Source organism: Nestor notabilis, unplaced genomic scaffold, assembly GCF_000696875.1.
Source record: "Nestor notabilis isolate BGI_N333 unplaced genomic scaffold, ASM69687v1 scaffold5113, whole genome shotgun sequence".
NCBI lineage: Eukaryota > Metazoa > Chordata > Aves > Psittaciformes > Psittacidae > Nestor > Nestor notabilis.
The window spans coordinates 1-18,743 of NW_009920449.1; the positions used below are offsets into that span (position 1 = coordinate 1).

Consider the following 18,743-nt stretch of genomic DNA (forward strand, 5'->3'; position numbering starts at 1 on the left):
AAAGAAGTCATTAAGAACCTCAGCCTTCTATACTTTTAGTGTGGTTTAGATCAAATTAGGCTAATCTAATCAGATTAGGCTATGTTATTTCCTTGGTGGTTAAACTCTGCAGTTTAAATTCCTCTGTCCTTCATTTGAGTTTTCCAGTAACTTTGGCAAAAAAGGGGCATACCTTTAGCTCTTCTGTCATGAGATGTCCAGGACAACTTGTATCTGTTGGATTGTTACTCTTTTTTCCATTATAAGAGAAAGGAGTTACCATATACTTTTCATTTCACTTGACTTTTTGTTTTATTTTTCCTAGGAAGTTTTAAGATTGGTGGCTTAATGACACAAGCCTATGTTTTCATGTATTTTATATTCTGTCAGAACCATACATATTGACAGAAACAAGAGAAAATTTGATATTTTTTCCCTTCCTTACATATAAAGAGGAATGAATAAAAATACTGCAGAGTGTGGCTATGAAATATGTTTGTCCATATCACAAGCAAGAGAAAAAATATTCCCCAGAATATTTTAAATGAAGGATAAAAAAATGTAGTATGTGTTATTTGTCTCCTCAATGGAAGAGAAATATTGTATTAACTACTGAAATCACCTTAATTAGTGTATTTCATGTTGGTTACACAATTGGAGTCTATCTGAATATATATAATGATTAGTCTTTTTCATTACTTATTAATTTAACAATTTTTTATTCATTTGCCTTTATAATAATGCACCACAACTTCTATCATTCTACTCTTCTCACCAATCTATCAATGTCATTTTTCTCTGTAAGAAGTAAGATAATATATACAGTCAGGACTGTTCCTGTGGACACTCTCAATTGCTAGTTAGTAATGGAAACATTTTTTAACTGTCAAGAATAGAGTTCATCACTAAGTGTGATATAAGTTTAACAGAGAAATAATGAGATCAGTCAGTCTTTCTCACCCAAAGAAATTTATAGGTATAGTTTAGGGTGTTTTTATTTTTAAGATAGAAAAGTAAAGATAGGTAGTCTTACAGAAGGTGGAGAACATATTCATTTATAATCTTTCATTTTTCTTATGGAATGTCTAAATTTTTATTTGAAAAAATGTATAGGTAAGTATTTTTTGTCCTTGACAGTACTACATCATAACTTTTATTTTCTGTATTGACTGGAGCTTTAAGTGAATGTACAATAGCTATAACCTCTTCAACATTTTTAGTTTACAGACTGGAAAAAAAATTGCTTATTTATTTAGAAGATGAAAATTAAATTGAAGTGTGTGGAGTGAAAGTAATTCAGGCCCACTAGCTGTAAGTCCATGTAGCTATGATCCCAATTACAAAACAACTTAATTAGATTTAGGTATTTTTCTATTTTGTGGTATTCTGGCCATTGCAATTACTACAGAATATTGTGTGATTTGTTAATTTTTTTATTTTTTTTGGGGGGGGTGTTAATTGCTGCACTGGTTTATTAAGAGAATCTTCCTGAAGGATTCTATTTTCCATTTTAACATTTCAATGAGTTAACATAGAGCCTTTAATTAGATAAATAAATTGGAAAGTAAGAAATGGAATAAACCATCTTGAGAAAGGTATAGGAATTAAACAAAATCTCTCTGAGTTTCAAAACCTGAATGAGTATTTGCTCATAGTTTTCATTAACGGTTATGTTGAACATGAGGATAGGAAGAAGGGTGTACCTGAAAGCTCTCACAATCAAACTATTATGGTGTCAACAGTGGCAAAGATTAATGCCCAATGAAAGGTAAGATGAAAAGGAAAGTATAGGTTTGGAGGGATATTATTAATAGCATGCCTTAAGGGCTATTTGACTGATTATGCAGAAAACAGTACACTAATTGAAATCATTGGTGACAGAATCCGCACCATCAGTACAGGAGAGAAGCACAATATGTCACGAAAGGGTGGAACTGTTGGAAATGGGATGCAACATAATAGTTCAAAGTGTCGGGGATGATGTTAAGGATTGTTACTACAAAAAAAAAACAACCCAAACCTATGAAATAGATTTTTTTATGGGAGCTTGGTGAAGCCCATTGGTAGATGGCAGCAGAGGAAGGCAAAGACTGGGTAAAGAGTTAGGCAGAGAATAGCTTTGAAAAAACACTGTCTTGCAGACTTATAAAGAAGAAATAGATATTTTGGAGTGTAGCAGAAGCATTTCCAGAAGTAAGAAGCATTATAACCATTACACAAACACTACTAAAGCCCCATATAGGACCTATGTAGGATTCTGATTATTGAAATTAAGACATAAAACTCTATATTGGAAATTTTCTCTTTTCTCAAAAGGTATTGTACTGTCTCTTGCCAGTCTTATTTTTAGCTATAGTATTTTAGGATTCAGCAACTCGGGTTTTCTTTGGCACTTAAGGAATTTTAACTTTTTTTTTTCATTTTGCATAGATTTGGAAAATGACATTCATCTTCAATGGCTTTTAGACCTGATAGCCATGTAATCAAATTGATATATTTCATGTAATAATATTGATGTAGTTGGTATATTTTGTGATTTCTACCATGCGTCTGCCTGTATGGGAGCCCATTTTCTAATGCTTGTTCTGAATTTGTTGATCTTTGGAGCACTTTATTATGTCTTCAGTAATCTAAGGCACAGAACAGTTTAATTTTTTACTACATTGTTCAGGTGATACGTGAAAAGAATAAACCGTGAAGTCATCAGATTTTTTTAAAGCAGTTTTGCTATGTACAGGTTTTAAAGACTGCCTGAAGACTGCTATGTGTGTTTTTCCTTAAAAGCATCATTAAAATAAGTGTTTCCAGTGTGTTTGTCACAATTCTGCTCAAGCAGCAAGACATTCTGGAAATCAATTGCAAGGGATCAGGTGAATGCTAGCTACGGAGTACAATCTGCTCAACAGACTGTAAACAGAAAGTTACCCAAGAGGTGACCAGGCATTCTGCAGATCTCTCATCAATTCTAGCCACTTACCCTTGACTAGAATAAGCTGCTAAATCAGAGATAAATCAAGGTATAAGCGGGGAAAAAAAGCTAGAGAGGAGCTATGCCACACATAATAAAAGATCAGCACCAAATATTTATTCTTAGAGATTGGGACTGCTTTAGTACCTGTTCCTTAAGTAAGAAGTGACGTAAAATGATTTGGCCAGAAATCAGACATAGAATCGTAGAATAGTTAGGGTTGGAAAGGACCTTAAGATCATCCTAACATGTTTGTTAGGGAAAAAGAGATGCCATGTGTTTAGCTTACAATTAGTAATGTAGCGGATTTCTTTGAATTCTAATATCATCTAGTTCCAACCCCCCTGCCATGAGCAGGGACACCACACACTAAACTGTGTCACCCAAGGCTCTGTCCAGCCTGGCCTTGAACACCTCCAGGGTTGGAGCATTCACAACTTCCTTGGGCAACCTATTCCAGTGTCTCACCACCCTCACTGTGAAGAACTTCTTCCTTATATCTAACCTAAACTTCCCCTGCTGAAGTTTAAACCCATTACCCCTTGTCCTACCACTAGAGTCCCTAATGAAGAGTCCCTCCACAGCATCCTAGTAGGCCCCCTTCAGATATTGGAAGGCTGCTATGAGGTCTCCACGCAGCCTTCTCTTCTCCAGGCTGAACAGCCCCAACTTTCTCAGCCTGTCTTCATACGGGAGGTGCTCCAGCCCCCTTATCATCCTTGTGGCCCTCCTCTGGACTTGCTCCAACAGCTCCATGTCCTTTTTATGTTGAGGACACCAGAACTGTACGCAATACTCCAAGTGAGGTCTCACAAGAGGAGAGTAGAGGGGCAGGATCACCTCCTTTGACCTGCTGGTCATGCTTCTTTTGATGCAGCCCAAGATATGGTTGGCTTTCTGGGCTGCAAGCGTACACTGAAGCCGGCTCATGTCAAGCTTCTCATCAACCAACATACTTGTGCATACAACGTACTTGCAGCCTAAAAGTGTATCAAAAATAATAGATTAGATTTCAAAGAAACCCACTACATTATTAAGTGTAAGCTAAACACATGGCATCTCTTTTTCCCTAACAAATGTGTCTGAATTTCATAGACAGTGTAAATCTGATATTTAAATTCTGTAGAGAACTGAACATCTTGAAGAAGTAATCTTTTGCATAGAACATAATGACACTGGTGATCTCTCTGTAGTCATGACAGAGATCTGTTGTCATGAGCTATAGACTTCCCTCATGCCAAAACACTTACAGAGCTTGAACCTGAATCTAAACTGGCATACACTGACAGGCAGTCAAATAATTATTATCCATATACAGATTTTGTTAGCCATCTCAAGTATGTAAAAACTAATGAGACACTTATGTGTTATATTGGAGACTGAAGCCATTGACATATCAAATCAGCTCTGAACACATCATTGAAATAAATCAAGTTTTTACAAGGGTTACTGTAAAGTACAGTTGAGTGATTTGTTTTTTAAAGTTGTAACCTGTCCCACATACTTCCACTGTGCTTAAGGAGCAATTAGAAAAGAATATGCATGTTTAGTATCCTAGTGATTAAAATAAATTGTAAATACTTGCATTAAGACTTTTTAAAAATATAGCTGAAGAGTTTTTAACCTTGATAAAAATTATTTACTTATTCATTTAATAAGATTGTGAAACTGATCTTATTTAATTTGCTAATTTGTATTTACTAGTATTTTCTTATACTTCCTGAGTAGAATTAACAAGTGACTTATGCTCCGACTCTCATATATACCTATGTACTTATAGGTATATATTCATTCACCTTATACTTCCTGAGTAGAATCAACAAGTGACTTATGCTCGGAATCTAAGAAGACATCTGCATGTCAATAACTGAAGGCAAAATGACATTCCACCTAAATGCTGTGGGACCATTCACAAAATTTTTGTGGGATTGGAGTTTAATGGGTAAGATTGATCTCCCCTGACTGTAGACGTCTAACAGTCATTCACCTGTCAATGTGCTAAATCCCAGGACTCACCTAGGAGTAAATGGAAGGAAATAAGCATCTCCAGAGAATTACCCAGTTCACCTGCCTTGTGCTCTTGCTTATGGTAAAACAAAATAGTTCCTGAGTTTAGCATGACTCACTATAAAATCATCAAATATTTCAGGCTGGAAGGGATCCTGGAAGTCAGCTAGTCCAGCTCCTTGCTCAAAGCATGGCTAATGAGAACAGATTGCTCAGGGCCATCTCTTGTCAATTTCTGAACACTTCCCAGGCTGGAGATTCCACAACCTTGCTGAGCACTCTGTGCCAGTATTTGATCACCTCCTGAGGAAAAAACAAAAATCTAATGCTGAATTGAAATTTGCCATATTCCAGCTTCCTGTCATCCATATACTTAGGCAACAGCACTTTATATGCTCGAGGCGGGTGAAATCCACCTCACTTGAATTACCACCAACTCGTAATTGTGCTGGAATTATAAAAAAAGTATTAATAATTATATATGCACTCCATTCTTCAGCTCACCATGGTGACTGGTCCTACTACACATTCTGCACTCAAGAGACAACAGTAATACACTGATACTGCATACAGCTTGCAGTCATTCAGGTTGTTCCTGTTTCCCTGCAAGACTCCTCTGCCTCTTCCATAGAAATAAAGCATGCTAAGACCGGAATTCCTCAGATATTTTTCTGCCTGCAGCAAAGTGAAATACCTCACACCTGCATTCTACTCTTTTTTCTCTTTCAGCTGGTGATATTAACCTTGTTCTTTTTCCTCAGTGTGCCAGTGTAACTATTTGTGTGACTTCAAAGGGAACAGAATAAGAGGTCTCATGAATGCTAAAACTGTCCTGCCTCCGACTATCACTTTCTCCTGCACAAGTTCTTACAAATCTAATGGAATACAGCTGCTTCTACTGCCACATCAGTTAAGAAAATACCTTTAGAAGCATATGTCTGTATTACTTCAGTTATCTTACATCATTACTCCAAGTTTAATACAAAATAAACCAAATTTAAAATACTGCAGGAAAAGCTTGGGGATCTTGGAGGATACCACATTGAGCATGAATCAGCTGTATGCACTTTCAGTGGTGAAGACCTACAAATGAGAATGCATTAGCTATACTGTAGTCAGCAGGGCAAGGGAAGCGATAATTCTCTACTTTGCATTCCTGGGGCCACATCTGAAATACGTGCATGTGAAATACTGTGTCCAGTTTCATCTTCCAGTGGAAAAGAGATGTGTATTATAAACCAGTTAGTGAGGAGGCTGGTATAGAGGACTAGCAGGATCCCTCATACCTGATTTGATTCTGTGCAGATCTCCTGTCAGTGAAGATGGCAGATCTCTAGATGTGTTCATTTGAAACTTGTTAATTGTGTTTTATAACTGATCACTATATTGTAAGGTAAAGGACAACAGGAGTTTTAGTGCAATCTGCACTATTGCTAGAACCATGCTTCAAATGATAAAAGATTGGTTAATTTTTATAATAAAACTTCTTACTTTTTAATCTTGATTGTCTGTGTTGGTTGCATTAGTTGCTAGCTGAGAAGTTCCCTTCTGTGATCTTTCATCAGCCTCTTGTGCGACTTTGTGCCACTTGGATAAGGCATTCACACTGTATGCCTTTATGAAGTGAAGCTGAGTTAGTATCCAGGCACCCTGCGGATTCAGTGGAGAGCGTGTATTATTTCTTGACTCTGTTAAATGCTCTGGATTGTCTTCTCTGTCCATGTAAGGGCTCTAGCATTTTAGCTTTGATATTTGAATTTGATGTCCAGGTTAGGTATTGTGAATGGCTTCTCTTCACAGCATCAAATTAAGTCTGTTTCCATTCTCCACTGTGCCAATGCATAGGGGATGACAGATCTTCACTGTCTCAGTGGGATGTTGAAGAGATCATACTGTAAGTCAATCCATTACAGCATTGTCGGGATCTTTGTCAGAGCCTTAGGTAAAAGGAACAGTGTGCTTTAGAGGTGATTATTTCACTCGATTTACTTTCAGACAATAAAAGGCTTTGTTTTGACCTTTCTTTCTGAAGAGGTGAAACAGATTTACTGAAATGAAAGTGACACAGAATTGTGCCACTGCCATCAGGTTTTAGTAGTTACCATGCTAATTCAGTTGTGAAAACAAAGGAATCTGTGATATACATTTAAGAGTTCAGGCCAAGAATGCTCATTTGGGAACAGCAGGTGTACCCTATTATGACTCTTTTAACACTTAAGCATATCTATTAGAATACTTTGTCTTGTTAATATTGTGTGTGATGGGTATTTTATGTGACCTTTTTAGCAAGTATAGAGTTAAGTATTCATGTTCACCATCAAATTCCCTACAAGTAACAAATGTTAGATTAATAACTTTTTCAGTAATACATGAATGAACAACTGCCTATTAACCAATATGCATAATTTTGAATGCTTATGTTAACATGTAACATAAATTAAGCAGTAGAGGACTTTACCTTAGATCAGAGAATCCCAGGAAAACCCAGCAGCTTCATAGAGCAGTTTTCTTCATTTAGTAGTTTTCTTCCTTCTAGGTTAGTACCAAAAAGAAAGCAATATAGCATTTAAGTATAAATACCTATTTTATGAATGTAGAAGGTAGCAATGATATTCTCCATATTTATACGCAAAACAAATATTTGCACAATCATTCAGAAAATTATAATTGTCTTTCACAATAGTGTATGACTAAAATCTAATTCTCATGGCATTCATGAGCACTTAAATAACCTGTGTAGCTTGCTGAAGTTTACTTGCTGAAACTATTGCATGTCACATTTTAAATTTAGACCAGCGTACTTCCATACAGCTACTTAAACTTTTGTTGTTCCTGTTGAAGAAAAAGCATCATTAAAAAAGTATATCCCATCAGCATCTAAATGTGGGATTTCAGAGTTAGGTACACTGTGCTTAACTTACTGCACATAGTAAGGAAAGCACTGGCATTTGCAGAACAAAGTTGCTATAAACACTTAACAAATGAATAAAAACCACATTAATTGGCAGTTGCATGTTAGCACATGTCAATGCTGTTTTTAGAAAAGGCCCTACATTCAAAAATTATAAGAAACTTCTAAATACATTTTTCAAATTCCTGTGTCATAAAAGAGCTTTAAAAGAAACCTTGCTTAAAATGTTACGTAGAAAAGCGTAGGAATTCAAGAAATTAAAGCTAGGGAAGGCAGTTCTTTGCAACTTAATACATTACTAGTAAGTGAAACGAAAATGCAATGAAGAAAATAATCATTTTGGTTTAAAAATTTTTTATGTTTGTTCAAAAAGATCCAATGCATACTTCCTGAATACACTGTCATAAGTTTAGTAATTATGAACATAATATGTACACTAAGGGAAGTGATCAGCACATATATGCTGGTACATAGAAAGTACTTATTGTATGTGTTGCTCCTGGTACTGCCCATTATTATCCTTCTTTTTGTTGCCTTTCTTTTGATTTGTAAAGCTAAAACTCAAAACTTGTCAGAATGTGTAAAAATCACTTGAACACTGAGAAATATTGGGCAGTTTCAGAAAACTGATGTATCTTCCTTTACGGATATATTTCTTCTTACTGCAGATCTAATGCATTTGAAGTGCTGGCACTCGATGGAGTTAGTACTGGGATACTTCAGTTTTATACAGCCCAGGAGAGTGCTGACTGGCTGAGAGCAATGTCAACTAACATCAATGATTTGACACTTCAAAATGTATGTTACTTCCTGCATATTTTCTTGTCTGTGCTATTGTAAGATATTTCTAATTTTCCAAGGGTAGAAAATAATTCACATTTAAGTTGCAATATATAAAACACGTGTATGGGGAGGAAAAGGAGAAGGAAAGAGCAGGGAGAGGTTGTGTGGTCAATCAAAAGTATCAAGACATTTTCAAGACTTGCAGTGTTATTATAGAAAAGGGAGTGGTAGAAATGCACATTGCATTTATTATTTTAAAGACTTTTTTAAGGCAAAATATTTGTCCTTTCTGGTCATTTCACAGATCTTTACATGTGACCAAATAATTAATTTTTACTTTTTTTTAATTAAGATGTGCTTGAATTAATTTTGTTGATTTTGGAATAGGCATGTGGAAATTCTGTAGCTAGTGAAGCGAGACTTACAGAGGTTTATTGGGAGACAGTACTTTTACCTCTCTAAGTTGACTAGGAGTTGATTTATTTGAGGTTGTCTTATTCCATCTTTCTTCCTAGAAGTGCAAAGGTGCTTACACTGCTTTAAGTTATTTCTGTAAATTCGTAAGTAGGATTTGCTAATGCAAGCAGAAGTATTAAGCAAACCTTGGAGATACATAAATTTATTAGTTGGGCAGCACATTAATATTCCAAGAAAGACCAAATGAAAACTATTGAAGATTCTGGAATGAATCATGAACTTAAATTGATTCTTGATAATGTACAATATTGAAAATATATTTCAGTCTATTTGAATGGTAGAAATCGATTGTAAAAATATAAGAGCACAGCTGTTCCTGGAGGAATTGCCTGTGCAGGTTCTTAATCTTTTTTTCTTTCAATGTGTTCAGGCTGTAACTTCTTTTATAAATTATGATTTAGTAGCATGTCTTTATACTTCCTACTCAGGTTAATTTTTGCTCAGATCTTCATATTACATTGTGTAGAATTTGTACTTGATTTCAACATAAATCTTTGGTCGAAACACATTATAAATTGAATTTATTTTTCTGGTCTTCAAAAGTTATTTGGAATCACATTTTGTAGAATCATAATAGTTCATTTATTAGGTTAACCCTTTTTAAGTATTCAATTGATTAAGCAATCTTTGACAAAATTGAACATTTTTGCTTATGATGCATTCTTTATAGATACGCCCTAGTCTCTATTTAGTGATTTTTATAATTTACAGGGTATTACTGTTTGATTTTACATTACTTTATTTACATTACTAAGAAAACAATATCAATTATTCCTGAAATTTCATAATTCCTTACGTGTGAATAGCAAAAAGAAGTGTATGGTAATATTTTTAGAGCAATTTCAGTTCATAGTTACTAAGCCAAATTCTTTTCCTTTTTAAGGAAATCCACTCAATAAAAGCCACTCCAAGGATATAGGTGAATAAGTCAATAAAAAGTGGCTATAAATGCAAGCAGGTTTTATTAGTCATAGGGTTCTAGTCTGTTTTTTTCAAATGTACTATGTACAGTAGCATGTGTTCTGACATAGTGTCTTCATTGTGTTGTGTGCAGCAATATTTTATTATATACTGAGTATTTGTGTTGGTCTTCTCTGTTATCTATTGCAATAGTGAATTCTATAAACAAAGTAGTCCACTTGGTGCTCATATAAGTGGCTGTTCTGGGGAAGGGTCTGCAAAACAACACCTAGGATAATAAATTCACGTTTTGTATTCAATTCACATGTTTTGTGTTCTTGGTGATGAAGAGAGTAAACTCTACACAGAACGTATCAGAAGCAAGTAAACTTTTTGCTTGGACTTAAAGCTTTACAGCTTTTGTCAGGTGTGCAGCCTGTGTATTTTAATTACTGATCATCAGAACAGGAGATGCAGTAGTCAGTCAGAAGCTGTTTCATTGCAAACCATTATTTAAGACCAGGAGTTTGAGCCTGGAGTGCAACTAAAGCATACAGCAAAAAGTGGCTGGAGAGTGTTCCCTGCCTCTGGGCAGTCAGAGGACACATACTGTTTGACATCCACAGTGCTTTGGGCAAGGCCAACCTAACCTCTGGATAAGGTTTCTTGAAAATCCATTTTGAATTACTTCTATTACCTTAATACTACCATTGCACAAAATGAATCTTTTCTTATCATACTTCTGAAATTGATGTTAGGAAATGGATCTGTAATTCCTCAGAATTTTTAACTCTTTCTGCGCTTCTCCACTTCTGTAGTGTATCTATCTCCCCCATTCTCCAGGAGTAACTGAAGATAATCACTACTGGTTTAGAGATTATTTCAGATAATCCCTTATCTGCTTCAGAGTTATTTTCATGAGTCCTTGCTGACTCTTAAGTTCAGTTGTTTCTCCAAATATTTAAACTGTTAATTTCCTATCCTGTCCTATGCCATCACCTCTATGTATAAATTAATTACTAAATATGTGGTCACAATGGAACTTCTTGCTGATACTGTTGGCAGAAAAGATGTCAGCATTTTTACCTGACCTATTACTATTTAACCAATACTTGCAGGTTGTTCACTTTAAACTTCCACGTATTTTTAGATTTTGTTTGTACTGATATTTGTTTCTTGACTTTAGCAACTGTTCCTGAACCTTGTCCATTCTTATTTCATCTGTGCCTATTCATCCTGCATTTATACACATCCTTTGTCATACACATTTGCATACCATTTTGAATAATTTCTTTTAGAATTTTAATTCTTAAAGAGCTTTTGATACAGATTGTTTTCTTACACTGCACCTTGTTTTTCATGTATCACTTTACCCTAATATGCTTTATTTTACAATACTACACTCTTGTTTAGTAACTGGCAGCTCTTTGTCAGACCTCCTGCTGATGCCAAGACAGTCCTGATGTAGACAGTACAAAAATAGCTCTGCCACAGTGTGACACTTCTGCTAATGTCAGACTACTCCTTTGAAGTACTGAAACGTCTAACTTCTATGTAAAGACAAGCTCTCTGAGGACCAAGTGTAAAGGAGGAGTCATCTTTCAGTAGTGAAGATGTGAGAAGACATCACTGCATAAGGAAGCTACCCCTGGATGTTAGCATATCTAGAAAGTGTTACTTGGTAGATGAGAAATTAAAATACTAGTACTCACCTGGAGAGAGTTAGTTCTTAGAGCAAAGAGGGGTACAGAGAATACTGTAACATGGAGAAAGATGTAAGGGTATCTGCTTACTGATACATGCCTTGTACACTTAGTTAGGAAAATCTCTGAGTAACGATCAGCTTTAAAAGCAGTATGGATTATTTTTTCCTAAGAACTCTTGCCCCAAATATTCATCCCTCTATTCATATTCTTGTTTTTCACATGCTTTTCTACCAGCATGAAAGTTCCCTACCATCCTCCTTTGTGATTCAATCCCTACTTTGTGATTCTCAATGTACTCAAAGCTCTTCACATTTACCTTTGGCAGAAATAAATAGAGATGAATCAGCACCTCACATTTATTTCTTCATACACCTCTTTTCTAAAAAGAAGGAGGTACAGTTGAAGAAACTGAGGGGAGAGAGGGAAGAGAAGCTGGAAGTGAAGCTGCCAAGATGAAACGAGAAGCACAGGAAACAAGTTGATCTGCATGTGTTTCTCACTGCTTCTGTTCTTAATTTGTTCAGCTAGAGGTTTCTTTTTAGGCTGAAGTAGCAATGCTGTGCTGGACATGTTTTTTTAAGAGAAAGTTCTTTGGAATAATTTATGTTTTTCTCTCTGTTTCACACCATTCAGATAGTCAGCTATTAAGTATATGCAGCTTTTCTCATGGATCATAATTGTTTTCTTTGAAACATAACACTGAACATTAATGCAGTCATAACTAGTAGAAGCACCTAAAGGTAATGCTGCCAGTTCATTTACATTATAAAGACTTATTTCTTATGTTTCCTAAGGATGTTTTTTTTTTCTTCCCCCAGTATCTTTTAATGGTGCTATTTAAAATTAAATTTAAAATATAAATAAATACGTAGATGAGTAGCTCATAAGCAGGTAAGGGATCAAGTTAAGATGCAGTTTTTCCACTTTAAACATTAGTTACTATTTTTATAAGTTACTCCAGCAGTTTCATTGAAGCACACTAGAAACTTAAAACTTTGCTTCAAAATTGGGTTGTTAATCCAGATCATATTTATGCCTTCGGCATCTTTTTTAATTGTATATGTCACAATTTTCAAACCTTTTCTTTTAGGCCTTTGTGTATATTTAGGTATATTTAAGTGATACTCTGTATTGCAGTGGAGTGACATTTCTGTATGAATAGGGAGAGACTTACGAAACATGAGTTTTGAACATGCATATAAAGAAAGAAAGGATTGAGAAGGTCTTGCTTTCTTTACAGAGCAGAATTTGGGGTACATGTAGATGGAAACAAAATCCTTGTGTGTAGGAAGCAGTATACAAATTTAAGTGCCTCTATGAGATTATGAAAACAATTCTATTCCCAGGGTGAAAACATATGATAATGTTTATTTGCTGCTGCTTTTTTTGTTGTTGATTTTAAATTAAAAAAAATTCCATTTGAAAATACCACAGTTCAAACTGTTGAGGTTGCAAAGGGAAGTTAATAAGGGTAGGAATCACATTACCTAAATTTAGCTAAGAAACAGGCAGTTGCTTAGGATCTTATAGACAGGAGAATAACATAGGTGCTTATCAAGATCTTTCTGTTTCTTTGCTGTCTGGAAAGAGTATAGGTGTATTAGAAGTATAACTCTCTAATTTTTTGGCTTACCAAAGGTAAGTGAGATAAACCCCATCCTGGAACATACTTAGATTTTGATATATGGTTCTGTATCATTTAATCCCTATCCTGTTCTTGACCCGTATGTATGCATTTAGAACAGAGTATAAGAATTATAGTTGCTTAATGGTTCCTTTTCCAAGTTTCCTGCAGTCTTTTTCAGATCCAAGATTTCACTTTTAGTAGTTCCCCTGCTGTCTCCAACTCCCATTGCTGTACTGCAGTGCTGAAAGCTCATGCGCTGCCAGCAAGGTGTAGCGTATCCCATTTGTATTCCTGTCTCTCTGCACCAGATGTGTAGGCAAGTAGACAACATGTGGTGCCAGGTGAAGTGGAGAGTGCATACTTCTCTTTCTTCAGCCCCTTGACATAGGGACATAATGTGATTCAGGAGGAGATCTTTCCTCTCCCTACAGTTATGAGAGCTGCAGGTGTCCCTGCTTTGAGTAGAGGATGAGCTAACTGAACAGCTGTGGAGTCCAAAGCATTGCCCTTCCTATTGTGAAGTGGTACTGGGTATGAGGATGCTCTTCACAATACTCAACCGTCATTCTGTGGAAAACCTGCATGGCCAGTCTCACATACATTTTTCCAGGCACGTCTGAATTCAATAAAATAAAAAGTAGCATAACAAAAATTCTTCCTATCATACAGGGAGCTGAAGTATTTTGACTGAACCAAAAAGAGGGGCAAAAGGAGATAGGATCCCAGCTAGCCCTGTTCATTTGCACTGGTTTATGCTACAGCAACCTTTTTATTCAGTATGTCTTTGGCTCCTGCAAGGAAATAACATTTTCTGTATGTTTAACATGGCTTCTGTATACTTTGTGTGTATATTTGTATCTGAACCATGGAGAAAGGTTGGAGCAAAATATGGGCAGGGTATGACGGCATTCCTACTAACCTTAAAGTATTCCAGGTGCCTTTTCATCATGTCCTGCACAACTGCTTAGGATGAAGCCTGAGATCTGATCATCAATTTGATTTATCCAGGTTACGGAGTGGGGTTCTTGAGTTCTCGCTGGTTTGTTACTGTCGGGGCCCCAAGCTCTGCCACCTCTTCTCCCTTCCAGAGTGCTCCAGGCAACCTTTGGCACGCTGCAGCCATGCAGTCTGGGGTCAGACTGCTGTAGACAGCTGCGTGCAAGAGCTGCAAGGAGCCATGCGTGGGTCTCTGCTCTTCTTGGCAGCTGTATGTCAGCTCCATCCTCGTCATCATTCCTATTATGGTGCAGATGTCAGTGCCTGCAGGCTGTGGCCTGTTTGATTTGCTGTAGTAGTCCCTGTTACTCCCTGGCAGGGACCCTCTGAGGGGCTGACAGGCTCTCCCAGCACTGTACTCAAAGTGACAGCCAGGCCTGGCAGATGCCCAGGCTCACAGCAGGTCTGGCCATCTCATCCGCAGAGCCTGAGTCACTCCCAGTTGTCAAACCCACGAGCCCACCTGCACCATTTGACCACACAATTCATTTCCAGCAGGCTACAAAAGGGAGTATGGGATGAGAAGGAGCCCTCATGGCCCATAGTGGGTTAGGAATGACTGCTACAGCCCTGAAACTATGTATCATACTGTGTCCATACAGTCAAGGCTCCTGCTGTTGTCCTGTAATCCTCCACATCACATTTTGTCCTAGGGTCACTTTGTTTATGGTCATAGATAATTCACTCTGTCGAATAATGACTTGCTATTGCCATCTATTAGCTGCAAGTGTGTATGTGTGTCTATATACTTCATATAGATATACACCTGTAAGGTTTATATATATGTAAGTTTTTTACATCCCACGGCTGTAATTTGCTAAAACCAAGCAGGCAATAGTTCTGTGGTCATTAGTGTGTATGTTACAGCTAAACAAGCTGTAATACAGCTCCAGACAGTCCAGACAAACCCTGACACATCCTGAGGCCCTAGTCATTATCATAACACAGAGCCTTTTGGCCTCTTATAGGCGTACTGGCTCTGGCTATGACATAGGTAACTTTCTTCATAGCAGCCATATGATGCTGTGTTTTGTATTTGAGGCTAAAACTGTGTTAATAACACACCAGTGTGTTGACTGTTGCTGAACAGTGTTTGCACTGAGGCTTTGAATTTTCTCACTCTGACACATTCCACCCCCTTAGCAAGGATGGACAAGGAACTGGAAAAGGACACAGCTGGGACAGCTGATGAAAGTTAGCCAAAGAGATATTCCATACCACGTAATGTTGTGTTCAGCAATAGAAATGGTAGAGTAGACAAAGATGGTGAGGGTTTTTCTTCTGAGGTGGCTGTTGCTTGGAGGCTGGTTGGGCATCAGTCAGCTTGTGGGAGGCAGTGAGTGATTCCTTTATATCAGCTGTTTTTTTCCTCTTTCCTTCACTTATTAAGCCGTAGAATCATAGAATGGTTAGGGTTGGAAAGGCCCTTAAGATCACCTAGTTCAAACCTTCAAATCTTTATCTTTATCTTGACCCACAGGTTTTCTTCTTTTGCTCTTATTATTCTCTTACTCTTCCTGCCAGGAGGGGGAAGGGAGTGAGCACCATTGTAGGTGCTCAGCGCTGTCGAGTCAACCCACCACAACAGGCAATGGCATGACCATATTTACTGAGCTACGTGGCCTCAGACATTCTCTGCTTCCAAAAGATTATCCACACATTTGATCATACACATCTGGTATGGCCAGGATACAAGTAATAGCCCTGTATTTCTTCTGCTCTTTTCCTGTGGCAGTTGTAGTTTTCCTTGTGCATAGCTATAGCTTTTGGTCTTCTATCACAAGCCTTTCATTAGTTATAAAACAGGCTTTTTGCGAACAAGGTCCTTTGGAAGAACTCATCAACAGAAGGACAGTTTGCAGCTTGTATCTTTGTATATAGGGGAGTCTGTCTTTCCTGTCTAATCTTTTTCCATCTGGATACTGTATCATTACTACGCTTACTAATTTTGCACTTTAAAGAAGGGAATATCAGTTAGGGTTTGTCCACCATTCATTTACACAAACTATGACTGCCAAAAAAGGAGCCAAAATCAACAAAACTCTTCATTATCTGAACAGACAGGAAAAAATAACTTGAATCTTGAAGAGTAAACTTAAAGGAAAACATAAACAATGTTCCCTTCATTTTAAGCATGTCTTACACTCTATAGCCTTCATTTCATAAGTATTTAACCACATGCCTCATTTATAGATCTGTTTAAGCAATTGTTTAACTAAAACCTGAGTGAGTTGTCTACAGTTCAGTATAATAGTTTCACTCAGAATGACAAAGTTGAATTTATAAATGTAAATCTTTATGAAGGATTTAATGAGAACTCTGGTAAAAGGCTTACCATCTTCTGTGTCCTTGGTTTTGTAAATTTAGTGTAATAGTAGAAATCTAGTATATAAGCACTGAATTTCTTATAATTTGGAAATATTAATATGGTATTCAGTATCTAAGTCAATGCTAATTGCATCATAGAAACTCTTCAGCATATTAATATCTCTGTGTATTCTTCCATCTCTCTTTCATAGATGAAAATGGCAAACAAATGCTGTTCTCCCTCAGACCAGGTAAGACTTTCATTGTTATCCTTTTTTTTTACATTCTTGTCATTGCATTAAGTTTCAAAATTTGTAGAGCTTACGTACACACATTTAGTCAGTTTTAAAATTCTAAACCCAAGTTTTCTATGGTTTGAGGTTCTGAAATGACCTACTTAATACAGCAGGTTCTTACTAATCCACAATAATGAGTAGAATCTTCCATTGTAGACCTAAAAAGTGGATTAGGTGGAGCCATGAAATAAATGAGAGGGAGGCAATGGAACTCACAACCAGGTCTTGGAAAGCATTGTGTATGTTTGCATTCAATATTGCCGCAGTGAGTCTGACAAGTTAAGTATGTATTTACATCACATACAGTGCACAGATAGCCAAGGAATATATTATAATCCAGTCTTTTACATGTGTCATACTGTGCAGACTACATTTGTCATGACTGTTTGTCTGAGACTTTTGGAGCTCAGCAACCTAACAAGGTATTTCTGCTTCAGCTAGCCAAACGTAGTGAAGACCCAGATGAACTTACTGTGCTGAGAGATGTTCTTACTTCTTATAGCATTGCAAAGAGGTTTTTACATTTACTTTGTAAAATATAGTAGTAGCATTTTCCAGGCTAATTCTGTAATTCTGGGAAGTACTTTGAAGCTTGTATTATAAAACTGATGAGTTTCACTTGCGTCAATCTGGCATTGAATCATTACTCAGAAACAAAGAGCCCGATCCCTTCTGTTTCCAGAAATGCTGGGTTTGTAGATTAATAAAGAGAAAATTAGGCAAAGTGTCTTTTACAATGTTTTACTGCAGAAATTTATTAGGGAATTCTATTGCACAGGTCAAACTGAGTAAAAAAATCCTCTTATTGGGATCAAATAAATACTTATTAGTTTCACAGCTTGTGTATTTTTTCATATGTCACAATTTCATCATCTTATTTGTAGAATGTAATTGGACATTTATAGACTCTTCTATAAGTTATTAAAAGTATTTAACCATTGGCATTTAATTAACACATGACACTGTTTTCTTATATTTGTTATAGTCAGTACTTAGAAAAAAAAAAGATCTCAAAAACCTCTACAGATTAGCTAATAGAGTTAACCACAAAATCAGAATAAATACCTATTCTACATAAGAAGTGAGCATTTAATTACTCTCTTTGCCATGACTTCTGATTATTAATTAAACAGATATGAAAAAGGTGTGATTATGAATGCCAGGAGGAAAGGTATTGAATTAGGATATCTTGCAACTCTCTACTACAAGTACTTCAGTAACTGTTCAAAGTTTATTCATATCAGTATGGGCACACAAAATGGGTTTAGTTAAAAAAGGGAAGACATATTTTTCCTTATTTTTTAAAAAATACTGGGGACAGTCATGCAATCTGTCACTAACTACCTAATTTGATTTCCTAAACAGGCTAGTCTCCATAAACTGCCTAGATAGCCAGTGCAGACAATTATTCTATTCAGAGAGTTCTTCAAATGTGGAACTTCATATCAATGCTTTAAAACGTCCTTTATGGGAACCTTTTTCTGTCTTGACTATACTGAGGTCCTAAGAGGAGTAGCCTCTTCATGTATCATCTAAATTAGATGCGTAAGGTTAGGCAGTACAAATCTATCCCAGTTTTTCCATTCTAAAATGGAATTTTTCACATTTTTCCATATGAAAAGAAGAGAAGATACAACTAGGACCTTAATTTCAGGAGTTGAAAATTTAAGGTGGAACTGACAGCAGAAAACATTGTTCTCTGCCAAAAAGTAAGAAAAAGTAAAGTTTATGATTAATTTGGGCAGATAAGAAATAAAACCAGCAAACATAAAAACATTAAAGAAGC

At 36.4% G+C, this 18,743-nt stretch overlaps 1 protein-coding gene across 1 annotated transcript in view; it reads left to right on the plus strand.

The window, feature by feature from the left end:
- Positions 1-8,533: 8,533 nt before the first annotated feature.
- The window catches only part of SNTG2 (syntrophin, gamma 2), a gene marked incomplete at both ends in the record, with an annotated part of 53,578 nt that continues 43,368 nt past the window's right edge, over positions 8,534-18,743 (plus strand). The window contains 2 exons of the mRNA XM_010010668.1: positions 8,534-8,663; positions 16,874-16,912. Coding sequence (XP_010008970.1) covers positions 8,534-8,663; positions 16,874-16,912 — 169 coding nt within the window. The remainder of the gene's footprint in view (positions 8,664-16,873; positions 16,913-18,743) is intronic.